At 37.5% G+C, this 19,702-nt stretch overlaps 2 protein-coding genes across 3 annotated transcripts; one reads left to right on the top strand and one right to left on the bottom strand.

The window, feature by feature from the left end:
- Positions 1-1,612: 1,612 nt before the first annotated feature.
- Positions 1,613-12,203, top strand: LOC139147224 (zinc finger CCCH domain-containing protein 3-like). 2 transcript variants are annotated; one of them, XM_070718240.1, is made up of 11 exons: positions 1,613-1,730; positions 3,422-4,546; positions 4,914-4,998; positions 5,498-5,715; positions 6,285-6,516; positions 6,881-7,039; positions 7,640-7,703; positions 7,908-8,039; positions 8,422-8,630; positions 10,799-10,944; positions 12,067-12,203. In XM_070718240.1, the coding sequence occupies exons 1-11, from the start codon at positions 1,619-1,621 to the stop codon at positions 12,132-12,134; spliced, it is 2,550 nt and encodes an 849-aa protein (XP_070574341.1). In that variant the 5' UTR covers positions 1,613-1,618; the 3' UTR covers positions 12,135-12,203. The 2 variants fall into 2 exon arrangements, with proteins under 2 accessions (XP_070574341.1, XP_070574340.1); XM_070718239.1 differs by having other exon boundaries at positions 12,064-12,203.
- A 2,926-nt stretch (positions 12,204-15,129) lies between these two features.
- LOC139147223 (uncharacterized) lies at positions 15,130-18,960 on the bottom strand. The gene is made up of 3 exons (XM_070718237.1): positions 18,848-18,960; positions 16,416-17,629; positions 15,130-15,932 (listed from the first exon to the last, which is right to left on the bottom strand). The coding sequence occupies exon 2, from the start codon at positions 17,616-17,618 to the stop codon at positions 16,449-16,451; it is 1,170 nt and encodes a 389-aa protein (XP_070574338.1). The 5' UTR covers positions 17,619-17,629; positions 18,848-18,960; the 3' UTR covers positions 15,130-15,932; positions 16,416-16,448.
- Between the last annotated feature and the right edge of the window lie 742 nt (positions 18,961-19,702).

Here is a 19,702-nt window from a genome sequence, read left to right as displayed (position 1 = left end):
TTTTCCATCCAGAAAACGGTCGCTTCGGACTTTTCTGGTATGCCGAATAGCGGAGCTTTGAAACATCGGAGATCGGTTTCACAATATATCATTTCTCGAAATGTACGAATAATTTTTGGAAAATATGTCATTGTTCTTTCGCACGACACCGAACTTTTATCGTCGGGCACTTTTTATGTTGGATTTCCATCGATACACTACTTTTAGCATCATCGTTGCTTGGATCACGGCTCACAACCAAATTATGCCCAAGTCTCACAAAGTCCGGTTTCATATGACTTGAAGACAACTATAATCTGCAATTTTAAGATTCCAATGTAGAATCGAAGTTCAACATCTCATCGAAGTCTAGTCTCACCCGACTTTTTCTAGGGATGACATTGGTCATCGTCTGGTATTGACGACACGGTCCTTAGAAAATAGGGTGATGATAATATACTTCACCAATAAATATAATTTCAACAATTTCTTGTATAATCGAACTTATGAGCGTGCCACGGCAGTTTGATTGGCCCAATCTGCAGTCGTGATGAAATAGCCGATAAGTGATTTTTGAGACTCTAAATCCATAATTGAACTGGATTTTAATCTGACATGTTCCAGCTATTTTAAGTGGCCAAAAATTGACCAGTCGATGAACATTTTACTTAATAATTGACACTTCTGGGAGTTTTACAGCTTTGGAATGAAAATTTTATATTTTGTATTCTTTGCGAACTTCTGGAGGCGAATAATAACTTTTCATATTTCCACGACTTTTGAGTTTAACTGCACTGATATTCTATATTAACAACTGAATGCTTGAATAACTTCCTGTTTTACAATAATCGCCGGTTCAAATTTATTAGGTTTTTAATTTAAAGCATACTTATTTTCGACAAGATTTGTTTGTCTAACTTTTGCGACCGTCCACTTTAAAACTATTCATTTTACAACAGCCCATTGTATGAAACCACGGTCTCGCTTGTACAAGGGACGATTCGGACGAACCGTGTTACTTTGTGGATGGACCACACAGCAACATGGCATGCACAGCTGCATGCACAGGCGGCCCAGACGTATTGAGTTTTTCTCACAGTTTCTCTATCAGTTCTCTGCTTTTCTTTATGCTCTGACTGATCGGAGTAAATGAAATAAATGATTATATTACCTAACCTAGCCTCTTGACTCTTTTTTTATTTATTTTACACCCCATTACAAGGACGTTTATCTCTCATATACACATCTTGTAATTGATTAGTCAACACAACTAATTATGCCAATCCGTTGACTTATCTGGGAACTTATGGTTTGGTCAACATTGCGAAAGATAGGAAAAGTTCATTTTTCATTTACATCCCTATCCTTCGTAATGTTACATTTATTGGGTTACTTGAGGTTTACAAAAAAGTTGTTTTCCAATTGTTACAGAAGTGTATTTGACATGTCTCGTAGGCTAGGTAAGGTTATATAATCATTTATTTTATTTACTCCGATCAGTCAGAGCATGAAGAAGAGGAGAGGAACTGATAGAGAAAACAGTGAGGAAAACTCAATTCGTCTTGGCCGCCTATGCTGCATGCTGATGCTGCTGCGCTGCATCTGTATTAGGACCAAAATTTACAAACGATGTGTCACAATGAGGTGCGCCCCCAACGATACTATGCTGCTATATTTATCTATGACGTCATTTTTCAAAATGGCTGAAGACACAGCTGACAAACTGCGGGACGAACTCCAGTATTTAACAGGTAAATTGTGATTTTCAAGCGAAAATATGTCTCTCAATGCACCCAGTCGCATAAGTTAAAAATGAAGGAAGTGAATGTTGAATACAATACTTGATATTTCTTCGGTGGATAGCGTCACAAAACACCGTAAAGATTGTAACGGGGAACTCCCATGATCGCTTGAAAATTTCTGGCGACAAACGCTCTAAACGTACCGTCAACAGATCATCTACCGTTCTTGTGTAACGTTTTCAGAGATGTATTAAGTTACTGTGGCATTCATAAACCAACACTGTCGTGAAAGGCAGGGGATTCATGAATTCATCTTTAAACCCGAGTCATTGCGCGTTATCGTTAACAAAACTTGCGCATCAATTCATGCCACACTGGAAAGATTCAACTTCATACTATTGACTCATCCCGGTATTGACTACACCATTCAGACCATCCGTCCTTGTTTAGGGATTTACACTTTGTAATTTTATTTTTTGAAGTAGTTCCAAAGTTCTATCTTGGGCATGAAAATCATACATACACAAATACATACGTGTACTACGTGTAACAGTATTGCTATAGAAATTTCTAGAAATATGTGTATATGACTCATGAAGTTCGTGCACAAGAGGACACACTGATCCTGATCAAGTGGAACTTCGATGAAATTGTCCTGGCTTTATACCCGGTTTCTTATGTTTTGATGAACACTTACATACTAACATGGTTTAGTTACTCTCTACACAGGAAACAAATGCAACTTGTTATCTTGGAAACTGCTCAGTCATATTGGGCAGACTTATTTTTATAGAGGGGAGAGAGAAAAGACACCATAAAATACCTATGATTTAAAAGGCACACCTCAAACATTATATATTTTGATCTATCTCATCCAAAATATCTGTTATGATTAATTTACAGTGATGCAGTGAGTTTCATTTTGATAATGATATATGCAAAGCGCCAGTTACTGGTTAACAGTTTCCAAAACTGTTAACCACTGCCCAAAACAATCTGTTTCTGGGCCCTCGGCCAATATATGGCAATTCTCAGCCCTCAGGCAAACAAACCTGTGCTGTTACCATCATGTCCTGTCAATATGTGTAAAATATCTACAACTAAAGCTATGTACCTTCTTTCAAAATTTTTTGGTAAAGTGATGATAAAAATACAGGCAGCTCAAAGACAGTTATTTTCATCGCAGTGTCTGTACAGCTATGACGTGATTGTAAGACTTACAACTTGACTCCAGTCTGCCTGTCCAATAGTTGTGTAATCCCATATCATGTCATAATCACAATAGTTCATTGAAACTGCCATGTCCAGTTGATGAGTATGATTAACTAAGGGTCCAGTAGACCACGGTCCCTGATGGTTAGAGATATTAATGCCGTGATGGACTATTGGAACTCAACCAATCTCCAAATATTATATTATTTATCTCAATTTCTAGTCCAGTAAGCTGCTACTCTCAAGGGCTTATTTATTTAGTTCGGTGCTGAGTTGTGCAATAAAGTAATTGAATGATGAGTAAGCAAGTGTATAAATACTTCAGTGTTGAAAAGAAGAACTGTTCATTCTCATACCAAAGTGAAAAGTACAAACAAAAATTTTGCAAAGTATGCAGACAAAAGTGTCACAAAGTTGAGTTCCAAGGAGTAGTTTACAGAATACTATTAACAGTACTCAGATATTTACTATTCTATTTCTCTTTGTAGCATTGATAAGAAATCACAAGAATGCTGCAACATCCAATGTTTACTCAAGTTACCATGGCAGGCAATCGTACAAGTACACAAAACCCATGTATGAGAGAAGCAAAATGTCATGGACTAGGACACATAATGCTCCAAAGAGAAATGCAAATCAGAGCAACCATTTACAAAGTCTGAATACTGCACAAAGATCTGCTGTTACAACTTCAAGACAAAGGACAGAAGGGACGACATTGCCAATGCAAAGAACATGTTCTGTTGTAGCACCATTGAAACAAAGTGAAGCTATAAGTATTGGTGCTTTGCCCAGCAGTACCACATCAATGAAGCAAGGAGGTGTTCAAGAACAATCTCAGTTCAGTCTTAATCACACCAAACCTCAGGTAGCAATTACTTCAAAAGGAACATCTCAGGCCAAGCATGGAGACACTACTGCTGCAGTTCCTAAGGCTGTGACTTCAGCTACATATGTAGCGCCCTCAAACAGCCATCTCAGCTCTTCACTGTCGGGTAATAGTAAGTATAAGTGGACATCTAAGGATTCTCAAGCAAATACTACATCGTCAATCAAATCTCCAAATCTGCAAGTCGTTGGTGAAAAAAACAAAGCTGGCCCCAGTGGAATCAGCACTCAACATGCAGGAGGGAAAGATTTTACATCAAGATTCAAATTGAAAAGGTCAAATCCTGTTGCCACAAGCAAATCATCAGCTACAAATGATGGAAGAGCAAGGAATACATCACACTTTGTTGATAAGGAAAGGTCAGTTAAGGACAAGAATAAGACTTTCCCTGCAATAGACCTTAGATCAAGATATAGATATGTCAGACGGACTTCAAAGGGGAAATGTACATCACAGAAAGATGACACACAACCAGGACTGTTACATGTATTAAAGTCTCCAGCAGTCAACACCAGGTATAAATACATAAGAAAGGGAGGAATCAATAAGTGTGTAAAGAAAACCCCAAAGTCAAAGCATACCATACCACAAAGATCACAGCTGACTCTGAACAGAATGTCTACATCGTCTGCATGGAAGAAGAGTCGCTACAAGTTGGTGAGGAAAAAGGGAACTGCTAAAGTGCCTCAAGTGGGATGGGTGTCAAGATTTTCTCTGAAGAAAGGTAAGAGATGTGGACTTTATATTCAAAATGATTGAATCTCTTCAGTGTTGTAATTTGCACATGTATTTACTATGTTATATACATGTACTAACCTTTCTATCTTGTCAAATTTGTTCATTAAATTCTGACATCTAATGCCAAGACATACACACTGTAATTTAATAAATGTCTGGAGATTACACTGAAAGAAAAGAAATGATTTGTTGATACTGAGTGAATGTGACACTCAAATCGTATAGCAGTATATCTTCTGCCATGCAAGTGCTGTCGAGAAACCTGTGTGAACTTTAAATTTAAAAATGAATGAAATATTTTAAAGTGAAGTGTTGAGAGAATAAAAGTTATGAATGCCTCATCATTCCTGTAGGGGACAGAATGAGAGATAACCAAAGTATCAGTACAGTCAGAGCCAGCAGATACAAATTAGTCAAAACAACATCCAAGAAAGCAAGGTAAGTTCATACAAAAGGCCTTCAAAGTCACCCATACCAAACTATCTCTCTATAGTGCTGTGTTAGGAGCATGCATGCTTTGACCAGTGTTTGTTCTATACTTGGACACAGGTGCATGTACAAAATGTCCAGATACCACACCGACTATTGTAGCATACGTAACATTTTCCAGTTTTCAAAACTGCAGTATCTCTAAAATTATTTGGTCTAATACAATGAATTTTCAGTAAAAATTTCCATACTGTTAGTATGTTTATTCTATTATGAAAAAATCAAGTACATGTATTGTGGTTTAAATAAAAAAGAACTCGGTCAATTCAGAGCTTGAAATTGAGCATTGTTTGTAGGCGTACAGCACTACATCATGCGTTACATTTCTGACCCCACCTACCGATATGATAACGGTTACGATCACTTTGTAGGTTGAATGTTTGTTTTTCTTGATAAAGTTGTTGCCAAACTGACTATGAAATGCTCTCTGACAATTTTTGATCACAAGTACACTTGGTATCCAAAGATTGGTATTACCTTCACGAGCCAAGCTGAAAGTAGATCGTAGAGTGAACAAACGCCAGTACAGTAGCTGTCAATATGTCTCCATTGGAGGAATACTATACCGTAGCAGTGCCAAGAAGCTTGCCAATGCAACAGTGCCAGTAAAGATCTCTGATAACCGTGCAATCATCAAGAATACAAGAAATAAACTAATCAGGGCAGGTTTGTATAAATATCCATACTAATAATCTGGCAGTGTTGATATTTGTATCAATGCATTTGTGTGTACATTATCTGTTGATTGTATACATTTTGTGTCTTTCTTTCCTTTTTTGTATTGATGTACACATGTACATGTTTTTGTGTCCAAATGACTGTTTTCCAGTGTGAAGAAAAATTAATATTCTAAAGTATGTACTGTATGATGTGATATTAGTTGCTGTGCTGAGTGTTACTACTTATTCATGTATCAGCTGTACAGTGTTTTCGTGTTTGAAAGTAGACAAAATTGAACTTTTGGAAACAAATTACTTTACCAATTATTTGGCTTGGTAGACTTAAAATAGATATTCCACTCTTTATTGGCAAAGGAATTAGTGCAGAAGCTTATTCTTCTAAATCGTCTTTAAATTGTGATGTCTTATCATCACACCGAAAAAGATGCATCACAGTGTTTCCATTCTGCATAACAGACATGATATTTGCAGTATTTACAGATACTTGACATTTGATTTTCTGTCTCTGATATGGACATCTGTTTTTCTTCTCTTTTCTTTCTTTCAACACTCTAGCACCAAACAAGCAACAAGTTCATCACAATAAAATCAGTAAAGTGATAGTGAATGTTAGAGGGCAGCGTTTTACTGTAGACCCCTCTGGTAAGACAATGAGGCGATGGACTGAACCCATGGCATCTCAGGCAGACAAGGCACCATCTAGGTTAGACTTTGGAGGGATGACATTTGTACAGACCACACCAGGAACATTGGTCAGGAAGACAGATTACACTAAAATACTTGCCCAGTAAGTGTCAGAACCTTACATTCAGTCATGAATTAATACTTCTTGTTATGTAAGTGAAGCTGCATTCATGTTATAACCCCACCTTAATCGACCTAGAACATAATCAACCAGCCAAAACTTTACAGGAAATTGAATGAATGTATTTTGCATTACAGTTACTTTGTTTGTAGAAGTTGATAAGCATTGTGCATTGAACAGCTCTGTGATGAGGCCTTGTTGAGATCAACATCAAAGGGCCAGTTTATCAAGAAGTACTTAATGAGTATGATGTAAGAGATCTTCAGTAATCAGTCTGACGATGCAATAATTATTAATCAGGAGAGAATGTTTATGACATTTAGTAATGTTATCCTGTTTGTTTCAGACGTATGCTGCAGCGTAGCATTCACACCACCAATGCCATGAAATGGAAGAAATCCAAGCCAAAACAGTTCTGTATGTTCTATAACAGATTTGGAAAGTGTAATCGGGGTGATAAGTGCCAATACATACATGATCCCGAGAAAGTTGCTGTGTGTACAAGGTACTGTACTTGCCATCATTTTGTACTCTTTTTTCATGGTGAAGATCAAGAATTGTACCAGATTTAGACTTGCATGCACAGCTTGCTGTACACAGTTACAGAAAAATCTTTATGTACAAATGAAACAGTCAAACATAGCATTTGATCATGATTACATTATTGGTACAAAATATTCACGTCTACCAGTTACACATTGACACAGTAATTTTCCCCACATATCTGTGTTTTACCACTTGGGGGTCAATATCTTAGCAATGCATTAATGTTCTGTTGTCTGCTGAATATGACTTATAAATTGATGTCATAATATGACTGTGGACTGAAGTACTAGACAACTACCCAGCTTGCAGCAACATTGACTCTGTATACCATACTGGCAAACTGTAGGACAAACCTTGGTTCATATTAAATCATATTATTACAATATAATCTTACCCGAGTGGAGTATTTTTTAATTGATTATGAAAAACCTTAACATTACCATCATATTGAAGGAAGGACCCCATATTTTAGGTTCATCAGAGAGAAAGAGGTGACATTAAACACTGATGACAAATTTCTACAGTTGTGATCCCTTTTTAATATTTTCAAAACCAACAGGTTTCTGCGTGGTACTTGCAAAGATGCGTCCTGCCCATTTTCACACAAAGTCTCCAAAGACAAGGTAAGCTCTGCTTTAAAACCGTATACAAATGACCAAATTTTATAATACAGTCAGCAGTTCCTCTGATTGTTTTGAACAAGTCTTTATTGTTCATTATTTCTAATATTTGCAATGTATTATCACATACCATCATTGTGTTTCTTTGAAACAAACATGATTATTATCATAGTAAGAATATTTTTCTTGGACAATTCTTCATTGTAGATGCCAGTGTGTTCTTTCTTTCTGCGTGGAGTTTGTAACAGAGACGACTGTCCATATCTGCACGTCAATGTCAACCGCAGTGCTGCAGTATGCGAAGATTTCCTAAAAGGGTATTGTCCACTAGGTGAAAAGGTAAGATTCTAACATCTTAACAAAGGTCTGATCCTCCAGTTGTGGATGTAAGCATGTTGATTGCCCATGGAGACTGTAGTAGTGTTGTCTATGGAGTATTCACATCTCAGAGTTTTCAACTAGATCACTTATTTCACTTCATGTGTGCATTGAAAGCTATAGGTAATGTGTCTGTATAGTGAAAAAGAGTTGAATAGCTGTATGAATTCTATTTTACTGAGCAAGTTATGTTACTTTTATTGGTCACTAGTAGTATTATAGGTTGTACTGATAGCACCATTATATTAATCATTGTTTGTACTTTCTTAGTACCAGACACATGGTTTTCAATCAGTTATTTTTTTCTCTCCAATGATTGCCAACCACTGTGTGTTCATTACAGTGCAAAAAGAGACATGTTCTGGACTGTCCAGAGTTTGCAAAGTCAGGTGTCTGTGCTGATGGAAAGAAGTGTAAAATGATACATAGGGTTAGGAGAAATCTTAAAAGGAAGTCATCATCGGATCATAAAGAACAGCCAGAAAAGAGAAACTCTTCTGAAAACAAAAACCATCAAGAACCAATCGGAACTAATCAGATGACTGACAACAAGTAAGATTGTTTTGATGTTTGAATAGATAATCCTTAAAAATTCCTTGAGCAAGCAAGCAGTTAGAAGTTCCCATATGCCATGTAAATTACTAAATACTGGCATTTCATAGTGCATATGTCTGTTTGTATTATGTCATCACATCAGGGGGAGATTGGGTTATCATAGTCCAACTCAGCAACGTCAAGATTTCTGTAATTACCGTAAAATTCCCAATTGAAGCCGCGGCTTGTATTAGAAACATTTTTGAGGGACCCCTGGGACCACGCACTGAAGTCATGGTGCGGCTTCAATTACGTACATTTCCTGTGTTTCGATATTTTTCTCAATGCTCACCAAGCATTGCAGGGGCAATCGCTATTGTTATGCAAATTAGTACCAATGAATTTTGCGTGAATAAATTACCCGCATAAAAAGCCCCTACCCTAGTGTAACTCCAAAAGAGAAACGTAGTGTATTTGGTCGTTAAACTTGGTAAAATTCCTTTTAGATAATAAGGAAACTATTAAAAGATGTTAAACAATGGGAAACTGGAGTTCCCTTGACAGCATCGTAAGGAAATGACACCTTTTCCCAGTACTTTCTTGATTCGCTGACATTGCTGACCCCCGTCCCCTAAATAGAATAGTCTCACTAAGGTCGGCCATGTTGACCAGCACTGCAGCGCATGCATTATGTCTTTGCTTCAAGTTTAGGGGTTTTTGGACGCTGAAATTTCACAAAATGTCACTTCTGTATTCAGAGATTGTACAATCAATTTCTTTGGACGTGTAAGTCGATTTTGAAAGCGATAGAAGATCAAATGGTGTTGAAAAAATCGTGCATAAAATTAGCATAAATTAAGCGTCCATGGCAGATGGGTCCCCTTGATTTACAGCTGTCTTGTGTTGCCGAACCGGTGGCTCATACTCGGATAGTGTAATAAAGGCAAGTGAATGACCTTTGGTAACTTTACTGGCATGTTTTTGTGAACTGTTTTGTGGTCAAATTTTATTTTCTCATGATCAAAAACGGAACCTGTACAAGCTTATATGCACCCACCATTGTCATTCAGCAGCCACAGTACAGTATAGGCAGTTCATTATGTCAATATGATGCAGGTGGTGTTGTTGTACGTCAGGCATCGGTAAGGGTACGTGGGTATTGAATGAAAACTACGTATTTGAGACATGGTATCTCAATCTCTCAACTATTTTACTTGTACACAAACACCGTTGCTTCAAAATTGTTGCATCAGGTATTGACTATGGCGGTGTTTACCACACTGACAAAAACTTCGGCCGTGTTCAAACATACACACAAACGTGCCGATACATGGGACATTGTTTGTACTTTTGTTACTATCAATGACAAAATGCACAATGGTAGTAGTGTCAAACAGGAACTTTTTATTGGGTATTTTTTCTGTAAGAAAGACACCTGTCAATCATTAGCACAAGTCAATGACGCGACTCAAGCCAGCTGGTGTGAATTTCAGCATGCATTGTTTCATGATGGGCTCAGAGAAGGGGTGCGGCTTCTATTATGGTACAATTCAAAAACCCAAAATGGGCAAACAATGAACCAAGACAATGTTTCAAAGTCAGGGTGCGGCTTCAATTAGAGGTGCGGCCTCAATTGGGAATTTTACGGTACTTTTGTTGGTATTTTATACGTCATAAAATGATTGCAGAAATTATTTCCATTAATTGTTTGTGTATGTGTCAACAATGTTATGTTCAGAGTTGTGATGATGTCATGGCATCTGTAACAATTGCCACCTGCAAAATTCGGCACCTCAATACAATTGTGCCACCTAAGTGAGTCATAAAAGTCTCACATATTTTCAACATGGTGGATTTCTACAGGTAAAACACATAATATTACAGAAGTCAAAGTTAAGTTTTAGGTTATTCACAAATTTAATGCCAGAAATGCCTAATATGATGAAAAGAGGCATGAGTTTAGCTAGTTTCACAAACAAACAGAACTTTTTGCCATGAAAAATATCAATCTCAAACTCTTTCTCTGATGTAAGAGGTTGACTTTTTACCCAAATGCATTTCAGTATCATGCAGTTTGACCCATTGGCACAAGAAAAAAGCTATTTAAGGTAGCAAGAATTATAGTGTAGGTACTCTGTATATTGTAGACATTATGTACCCAGTACTTGTTTGATTCAATTTCTTAGTGACCATGGGAGAAAAAGGAAGAGATCAGCTGACTTTGATGAAGAAGATGATGACGATCATTCCAAGAAGTTACCATCATTCATATCTCTGGTAGATGATGATACTGAAGAGACAGAAAGCAGTACTGAAGAAAGGCCAGTAAAAGGTATGAAACTTTTTGTGTAGTTATTGTGATTTAATGTACTCTGTAACATAAAGACAGGTTCAGCACCGTGCTGTTATTCACAACTTATAGCCTCTGACCTCATGCCAAGTTACCCAACATGACCTACATAGTATAATCTTTTTACAGTAAGTTGTAACAGTGAGTGACATCAATGCCATAATATGGTGATAGATATGCATAGGCTAAAATTATTGTTTAATTGCTGTTTAATGTTGGAACACTTTTTATATTCGTTATATGCTATATGATCATTTCCACATGTTTCCACACATAAGCATACTCACTCAGGTCATCTGGGCATCTATGTTTACAAAATAATAGCGAGCGCAGCGAGAGCGGCCAAAGGCCGCTCGTGAAGCGAGCAATAAGACTAACGTGTGTACACGAAATTTAGAATGGAATCTCTATATACCTACGAGTTTGAAAAGAGTGCACTACCGGTTGTTTACATGGAGGCGGCCATTTTGAATACTTTTACAGGGATTGCGTGAAATTAAAGATATCATCTACCACAAAAACTACTCGACAAAGTGTATTTCCGACAAAAGAATCTCTCTGTTCCAAAGAAAGTGTGAAATTTGGTTCAAAATGACTATTTTCGATCACTTTTGAAAGCTCGGTTCGGTCATCACTAGGCGCCTCCATTTTGAAACAAGTCAACTCTCGCAAGAACGAACGGTCAACTCACACGAGAATTAAAAATCGTGTGCTTGAGAGCTACTGACGCGTCGGGAATATCAAGTACGTGTTTTACATTAGACTGCCTCTGTTCCCGCCCCTGTTACAATAAACTGATCAGAATCATGTAATTAACCAGTTTTAAATAATTTTCGTTAGTGAACTTGGCATTTCCGAGTTAAATTGCTATAATAATCTATAAATGTTATTCTAGAAAACAATTGACAGCAATTCAACCTCAATGGCCAAAATATGCATCATGCATCAAACACAGAAATTAGCATGCTATTGCCCGAAAACATCAATGACGATATACCCTACGCTGCGCTCGCTCTCAGGTTAGACCTGTTACATATTATTCTTTGCTGCTAAGCATTGTTCATGTTTAATAACCATAGTAATTTGTATTATTTTATTTAGCAGAGTCCCTCCATATTAGGCCAAGATTTCTTAAAAGGAAGACTACGGGTACAGATTTACAAAACTCATGATTTCTTTTCCGTATATTTACTAAGCAAGTGAAAAATTTGAAAATTAAAAATTGACCCAGTGTGTTTTGACACTGACTGACAAATCCAATTTTTTTCTCTCATGGGTAAGTATACGGTGTGATCATTTTTTTCTTCTTCTTTGTCTCATTTCGATAATTTGGGATTTACTTTCAAACCATGCAGAAGAAGAAGGAGAATGATTTTGACCAAGGATGTTGATAATGGTTGTATGATTATCTGCAATGACTTGACTCTGTAGGGACAGTGCCAATTTGACATAGATGTTTGGTTATGTTTTGTTCTGCAAGAACAGGAATATCCTTGTGCCTACTGCACAAGAAGAAATACCTATGAATTCACAACTTATAACCAATTATGACTGGAATAATCGGTAATGGTGTAACAAAATGAATGCTGAACAATTCACATTGTCTCAAATGCAAAGACAAATTATCAGTTTCTAGGACAAAACAGAAAATAGCCCAAACTGTGTTCAAAGTGGTGACTTGTTCCCAATTATAGTTATTTCCACTATTATCTGGAAATTGTGTAATGGCAAATACAAGGGCCACTGGTTCTATTTAAAGAGACACTAGCTATAACTTTTGTTACAACAGTAGTTTATGGCAGACCTCCATCCAATACTGCATTTGCCCTTGCTGAAGCTAGCATTTGCAGCTTTAACTACATTACCTTTTTCTGTCTGTTACTATAAGCCATAAAAAAGACTTGTTAATCACAGGCAGGTTTCTTTGAAAAGGTGAATACCGGTACTTTTGGTTTCAACATGTGATCGCAAATGTTTACAAAAACATCAAAAGTTACAGCTAGGGTAACTTTAATAGAATCAGTATTTGATTGATGGATATCAGTATAGCTTTAAATGTTGTGATAGACTCTGCACATAACAAATCTGGCAGGTATTTTACGCTGACAATTAAAATGGTATCACAACTCTAGTAGTACTTTGGCAGGTCAGCCAGAAGGAGTGTGGTGAGTGTAGAAAGTTGATGTGACTTGATTTTGAAATTCATCTGAGAACAATGCCAGTGGAATTTAGTGTACCATTCAAGCTACCTGACAATCAGAATACTAAACTGCTCTGTCTAAGTTGGAGTTTACCTGAAATCCACAAGAAAAGACCTAGTTTAAGTTTACATCATTTAGTTTTGATTAAATTGTCAGCTTGCTACCTTGGGGCTGTACTTTTTGTTCTGTATCCTAAAGAAAATATACATGAAGAAATAAAATTTACAGTTAAAATTAATTTGTGACTTTTGTGCTTGTTTATATATCCCCCTTCTGCCCATGTTTTGCCAGAAAACATAGTCATCAGACAGTTCATCGCACAGTGAATGACAAATTTCTAGAGTTATTTGAATGATGAAAAAGCAGCCATTCATTATTGTTGGTGACAAAATTGAATTGCTGCAGAGAACAAATGAAGGTTTTAAATTACCATTTGCCCCCATGAGGTATGGTTCTGGCAAAAACATCAAACTTTTACAAATTATTTGTAGGAGAATCTCAACTGTACGTGTTACATTTCCATATCAAACGACTTTGTTTTATTGCACCTTTCAAAATCTGGGGAGAATCGAGAAATACAGTGGAAATGAAATGAGTAACAGCCAGTCCAATTTCAGAATAAAGAACATGTTCTTTTGGTAAGACTTCAAGGTTATGAAAGAAATGTAAGAATAAGACCATGTGCAGGCCTTGTCAGCATGTGTGTATGAGAGATAGTACATAAAACGGTCTGGTCTGTGTGCGTGTGTGTCGAGTGCCTCACCTTTCTTTATGATATTGTTACCAGTACATTTTTAATGCCTTGAAATTTCTCCCTGCTGATGTATAGCGTTAAGCTATTTCTCTGATTGGTCCATTGTCACTATTCACAGCAACTTGGGGAGTGTATTTGTATTGTTTTAATTATATTGGTAAGATTCAGCTACCCAATCGGATAAGAGCTTATTCAATGCTGCACATCAGCCCATTTCTCCATGTGAGATGGCTAACTAGTGGCAAGCTGTGATTGGTATTTGGGAACAAAAATGTCCAGATGCTTCACTCCCTTCCCCACACTTGACCATAGAGGGCGCATAGCAGAAAAAGATCTGCTTTGAGGGCTGAGGAATTTACATGCAGCTAGAGGAGGTCCAAGCTCCTAGCAAAGCTTTAAGTCATATACTAGTCAAATGTCACTTCCTCCTAAATAAAGATGTTTACAAAGAAGACAATATGCTAATCTAATATCTGAAATCTTTCCCACAATTAAAGTTACATAATCTGGAGAAATGGTTGTTATACTAGTGTGATAAATATAGACCAATAGGCTTCATTTTCGTCAAACTTGGTCTGGCAGTTCTTGATGATTTGCATTCCTAAAACGGGCATTTAAGACCATGTACAAATGTACATGTGTAAATTTCTCTAAATACATAAACACTCTGCAAGTCTGTTATCTGTTAAAAGTTTAACCACTTGAAGAAAATTGCACTCTAGTTAATCTAAAATAAAGTATGCAACTTCAAGGACAGAATACATCTTTATTGGTCAACCATTAGATCTTGGAAAGGGGTGCTAAAAATAGGGAAACTGTCTGCTCAGCAATTAAGACTTGGGGGTGACCCTGCAAATTTTGGTACTAGAGAAACAAATTACCCTAGATTTACCAATATTTGAAATTCAAAATGGCTGACATCCCTGTGTTACTCTATGGAGAAAAATATAATTTTCGATTTTCAAAAAAAATGAGACCGTGACAGTTTTTCTTACACAAAGAGCTTTCAAATGAGCAGACAAGAGAGCCCCCACAAGTGGTATATCAGAAAAGAATTTGAAAAGTTTGAGAGTCTAAATATCTGTCTCTGAGGTGCATTCTACCTGAACATCATACAGATATTCCAGATACACATGTTAAGCTATGAAATGCCTTCATTGTAAAGAGAAAAAGTCAGGAACAGGGAATGCAATAAAGAGACACAGACAACAGTTTTTCTTTGAATGGTCAATAACCTGTAATATAAAATGACTAACGTTTCATTGAATACGTCAAAACATTAATGTACCGAAAAAATTTGGATATTCTGGGAAATGGCAAGTTTCATTGACAGCCATGCATACATGTGTCTATTCAAGAACAGCATGGTCATGAAATGCTAGCAATTAATACCAAAAATACAATGCGCTGTATGAGAGATACACTTCTCAACTTGATTTTATCTATAGTGAGAATAGACATTTTTAAAAGGCAAGAAATCATGTAGATATTAAACTTTTATGGCCTAAACACCAGTGTACGGGTAGTTCATGTATAGTATGTTAACTGAAAGTTTAAGCCTGAATTGGGTTGAGCTCTGACCTCTTTTCTGATTTCAGTGAGCTGTAACAGTTTTAGCTAATATTGAGTCTCCTGCCAATCATTGTAGAAATGGATTTGATCAGTACCACTGTTGAGGTCATGTCATAATTTGTAGCCAATGTCATTATAATTATAGAACCTAACTCATCAATGCAGTGACACTCAGTAGTCCTGTGTCTCAAGGAAGCATTCAATTTTCATATTTATATCTGAATACATGTGTCATTTTTTATATTGATCATAAATCATAGCAATCACGGTTCATGCTGATCGCCTGAACACTGTAACTTTTGCATTTGTCCTTCAAATAAAGCAGTACTTCCTCTGATGCCAACATCTGATACAAGTTGTGGTTTTATCCAGTCTGATGGCGATGGTCACACAACATTTTCACACAATCAGGTGTTTGGAACAAAACTTTCCCTGACAAATACCTGAAACATAAAATACATACAGATAGGCTTGAATTGGCAAAGTAGACTGTAGTTAACACTCAGCATTTACAATTTCAACCACAGGGAAGGCAGAAAACAAAAAATAAACCATCATTAATATCGAGCAAAAGTATTACCGGTATAAAAAAGAGACCGTGAGAACAAATTGTTTCCTAAAGACCAACTATTTGTAAATAATTCCCCATTTCTTCATGTGTGTACCAATTTTGCCTTTTGTTTGCAATGAAAAACATAATCTTCTGTACATTCTGTGCAAAGTTGATAAAGATGGGGTTAGATGGTGGTTTGTGACATAGTTATTGTCATAGAGTTACAAGCTGTTGTTCACTTGTTGTCTCTGTTGCTTTACCAAAAAATCTGAGGAACAGCATTTTTTAGACTCAAGAGTCAAATCTATCTGTTGTATCTAGAGAGTCAAAACTAGACAAGTTCAAAGGCTGTTTGGTGATTGCAGATACTTACATTCCAAATCTATGCCCGGCCTGTCATCTTACACTATGGGTTGTCAACAAATGTTGTAGATGATGTCCCTGATGTTCCACTGAACTTTGACTTGTCAGGCGGATAAATTCCAGAGCGACTAAAGCCATCAACTACATTCTTATAGGTTACACTCATTCCCCAAGCAACTCTGAAGACCTTAGTAAATGTCTCAATGTTTACTTCTTGACTGGGATTGTCATCAACATAATCTGACACCACCTTACTCCAGCTGATCTTCATCGGTGAGAGAAGAGCTACATCACAGGGCTGAAGGAAATTTGAAGTGTTTGGTAGCAGACGGAACAGAAGAATTTGATTTTCTTCAGCCAGTTTGAATGTTTCATAGTCAAGATGTGACTCACTGCTGTTGTGTAAGAGGACAGACGGTCTTTTCGATGGTATATTTGGAATAAAGTGTGTAGAAAACCATGCATGGAATGCTGTAGAATCCATCAGTCCTTTTTCTGTGAAGTAGCAACTTGAACCTGGTACTGAGCCTTCCAGAGGATTCCTTGATTGCCGTCCAACTTTCTTAGGAAACAAAAAATATGGTGGTATAGCTAGACCTGCTGCATTAATACAGGCTTCTACTGTTATCTGAGGATCTGTCACTGTTCTGTTTGTTGTGCCAAGCACTTTACCAGTCTTTGTCTGCACAGAAAAACTTAATTCACCGTAATTCCAAATGTTGGTGGGTTTGTCCAGGAGACTGTGATGAGAGAGGAAAGTCTTAAAATTTGTAAACCATATGCTCTCTGCTGACTCACAATTCTTTGTCTCCTTGACATCAACCTTCTTAGAGATTGCAAGTCTTGCTTTCGGGTTTCTCTCCAGAAAATGACGATACCATTTGTCCCCAGGTAGATTTGGTGGACTTTTGTGTTTTAAAGGATTTTGCCTCCCGTCTTTATCCAGTATTTTTTTCACTGTATAACGGAGTTGTGTCTTTGTTACTGTAAACCCTCTCTCTGCCATGCTCACAGTCCAATTGGTAATCATGTCCTCTTCATCTGCAGTTAATATTGGAGGTGGTCCACTTCTCCTACCTAATGCAACCCTTCCAGTAATTCTGTCACCCAGTGTTGATTTCTTGACTCCCCATTTTGCTGCAGCTTTCCGCCATGACATTTTGCCTTCAACAACATCATTAACAGCTCCTTCAAGAGCTTTCTTTTTCTCCATTGTGATATGAACTTTGGGATTAAAGGAAGACAAATGTGATTTTTTTTCTCAAACAATTGTGACAAAATTGTGTGTCTGTGTGTGCACATGTGCTTGCGGAGTTTTTCGGAGTTCTTTTTTGCGCATACCACATGTGACATTTGGATTTGGACACCCCATGCGTCTGTATGTGTGTGTGGTGTGTGGTCGTTTATACAATGCATTGTACACTGGCAGCATGAGTATGTGACACCATAGGGAAAAATTGCAAGACTAGGCTGAGAAAGTGACGCTTTCTCGCAATTGGTGAGAATCTCTTGTCATTCTCACTGCTACCGGTGAGAATTCAAAAATTCTCACCAGTGAGCAATGAGAAATGCTTTCCTTGGATAGATAGATTCTCACCGGCGAGAATGGAAATTCTCACCAAGCACTGTGAGAATGGTAATTTTTTCGGTGAGAATCAACCAGACTCATTGTTCACTGGTGAGAATTAACCAGATTGATTCACACCAGTGAACAGCAAGTTTGGCTGATTCTCACCAACGAATAGTGAGTCTGGTTGATACACTGAAAAAAATTACCATTCTCACCGTGCTTGGTGAAAATTTCCATTCTCACCGGTGAGAATGTATTATCTCACTTAAGAGTTGATTCACTGATCACCAGTGAGAATTCAAAAATTCTCACCATTAGGAGTGAGAATGACAAGAGATTCTCACCAATTGCGAGAAAGCGTCACTTTCTCGCTCGCCCTAGTCTCGCAATTTTTCCCTATGATAGTGTGAGTCGTTATCGGAAACTGGCAGTGCCAGTGCATGGCATTTAACCACGATTGGGACAAACTGCCGACGAGAACCCCGACGAGAATGTTACCCATTACCAAATGTAACAAACAACACAAACAGATCTAGCTATTGACGAAACTGGGAATATTGATTTCCGACATATTCCTTGCGACCACTTTTAACCCCTCGACCACTGTAGTGTGGGTGGCGGTCCTACTAATAATAGCTCTGCATAGCAGGGCTGTGTGTTACCGGCGTTATACGGCCTGTGGTGGTAGGCCGTACAACGCCGGTAACACACAGCCCTGCCATGCAGAGATACCTCCATGGCTATACTAATTACTGCCCGTGACTGGAAGGGTTGAAAGTCGTATCAAAACCAGCCCGCATAAGGCGGGAATCCCGTCTGAAAACACCACAGCTATGGACTAAAAGCTAGAACACAGTATGATCTAAACTTACCAGTTGGTAAATTGAGGTCAATAAGAAATGCTGTGATATCGAGAAAGCTACAAAACGCCACACTACCGCCAGCCGCGGGGCGCGCGCGGGATACTCTTTCTGTTTTGGTACGCGTAAGTAACCTTTGACCTTTGAGGCCCTAGTTCGTCTGCCGTTGGCTGTGCTGTCACCGGCAACCGGGGTACGGTCCTTTATGGAGGGACTGTACCAAGTAGTCAGGTGGCTTAACAAAAATATCGTGACACGAATGACAAAAGTGCCAAATTTGCTACAGATCTTTGCATATATGTGTAGATCAAAATTAGCTATTGCTCCAAAAATTTGGGCAACCGGAAAGGCTCGATGACGTCATAAATTCAAAATGGCCGCCATTATATTGCTAAAAATGGTAAAATACGGTTTATTCGGCCAGTTTTCAATATTTTTTTGAATAAACTGACATTAACATTTTCAATTATAAATAAAACATTAAACTGATGCAAATCAATTACTGTGATGACGTCATAAAGCCATAATGGCCGACCAAATTCAAAATATCCCCCATAATATCGTGTGATAATGTTCAAATACAGTTAATTAAGCCTATGTCCAGCATTTTAGTGCCTGAACTGAAATTAACACTCTAAATTACGGACAACACATATAATTGATGCAAATTAATTATTGTGATGACGTCACGAAACCAAAGTGGCAACCGAAAATTACAAAATGCCTATTATGAAGTTCACTATGCTTAGTACAATGACCCATTTATGTGACAAAATTATAGTTTAAAGGTAATATACAATTTGTCTTGATGATCCATAAACTCAAAATAAATGATAAATGTACCAAAACTTAGCCAATAAGTTTAAC

This window comes from Ptychodera flava, chromosome 13 (assembly GCF_041260155.1).
Source record: "Ptychodera flava strain L36383 chromosome 13, AS_Pfla_20210202, whole genome shotgun sequence".
In the NCBI taxonomy this organism is placed as follows: Eukaryota; Metazoa; Hemichordata; class Enteropneusta; family Ptychoderidae; genus Ptychodera; species Ptychodera flava.
Note: the sequence above shows the minus strand (reverse complement) of the source record. Positions and strands in the feature narration are given on the sequence as shown.

Bases quoted from the DNA above. Each gene is read 5' to 3' on its own strand.
- LOC139147224 (XM_070718239.1), top strand. From the start codon at position 1,619: ATGAGGTGCGCCCCCAACGATACTATGCTGCTATATTTATCTATGACG. The intron at 7,040-7,639 runs GTACTGTACTTG...CAAAACCAACAG, and splicing joins AAAGTTGCTGTGTGTACAAG to GTTTCTGCGTGGTACTTGCA. The intron at 7,704-7,907 runs GTAAGCTCTGCT...TCTTCATTGTAG, and splicing joins ACAAAGTCTCCAAAGACAAG to ATGCCAGTGTGTTCTTTCTT.
- LOC139147223 (XM_070718237.1), bottom strand. From the start codon at position 17,618: ATGGAGAAAAAGAAAGCTCTTGAAGGAGCTGTTAATGATGTTGTTGAA.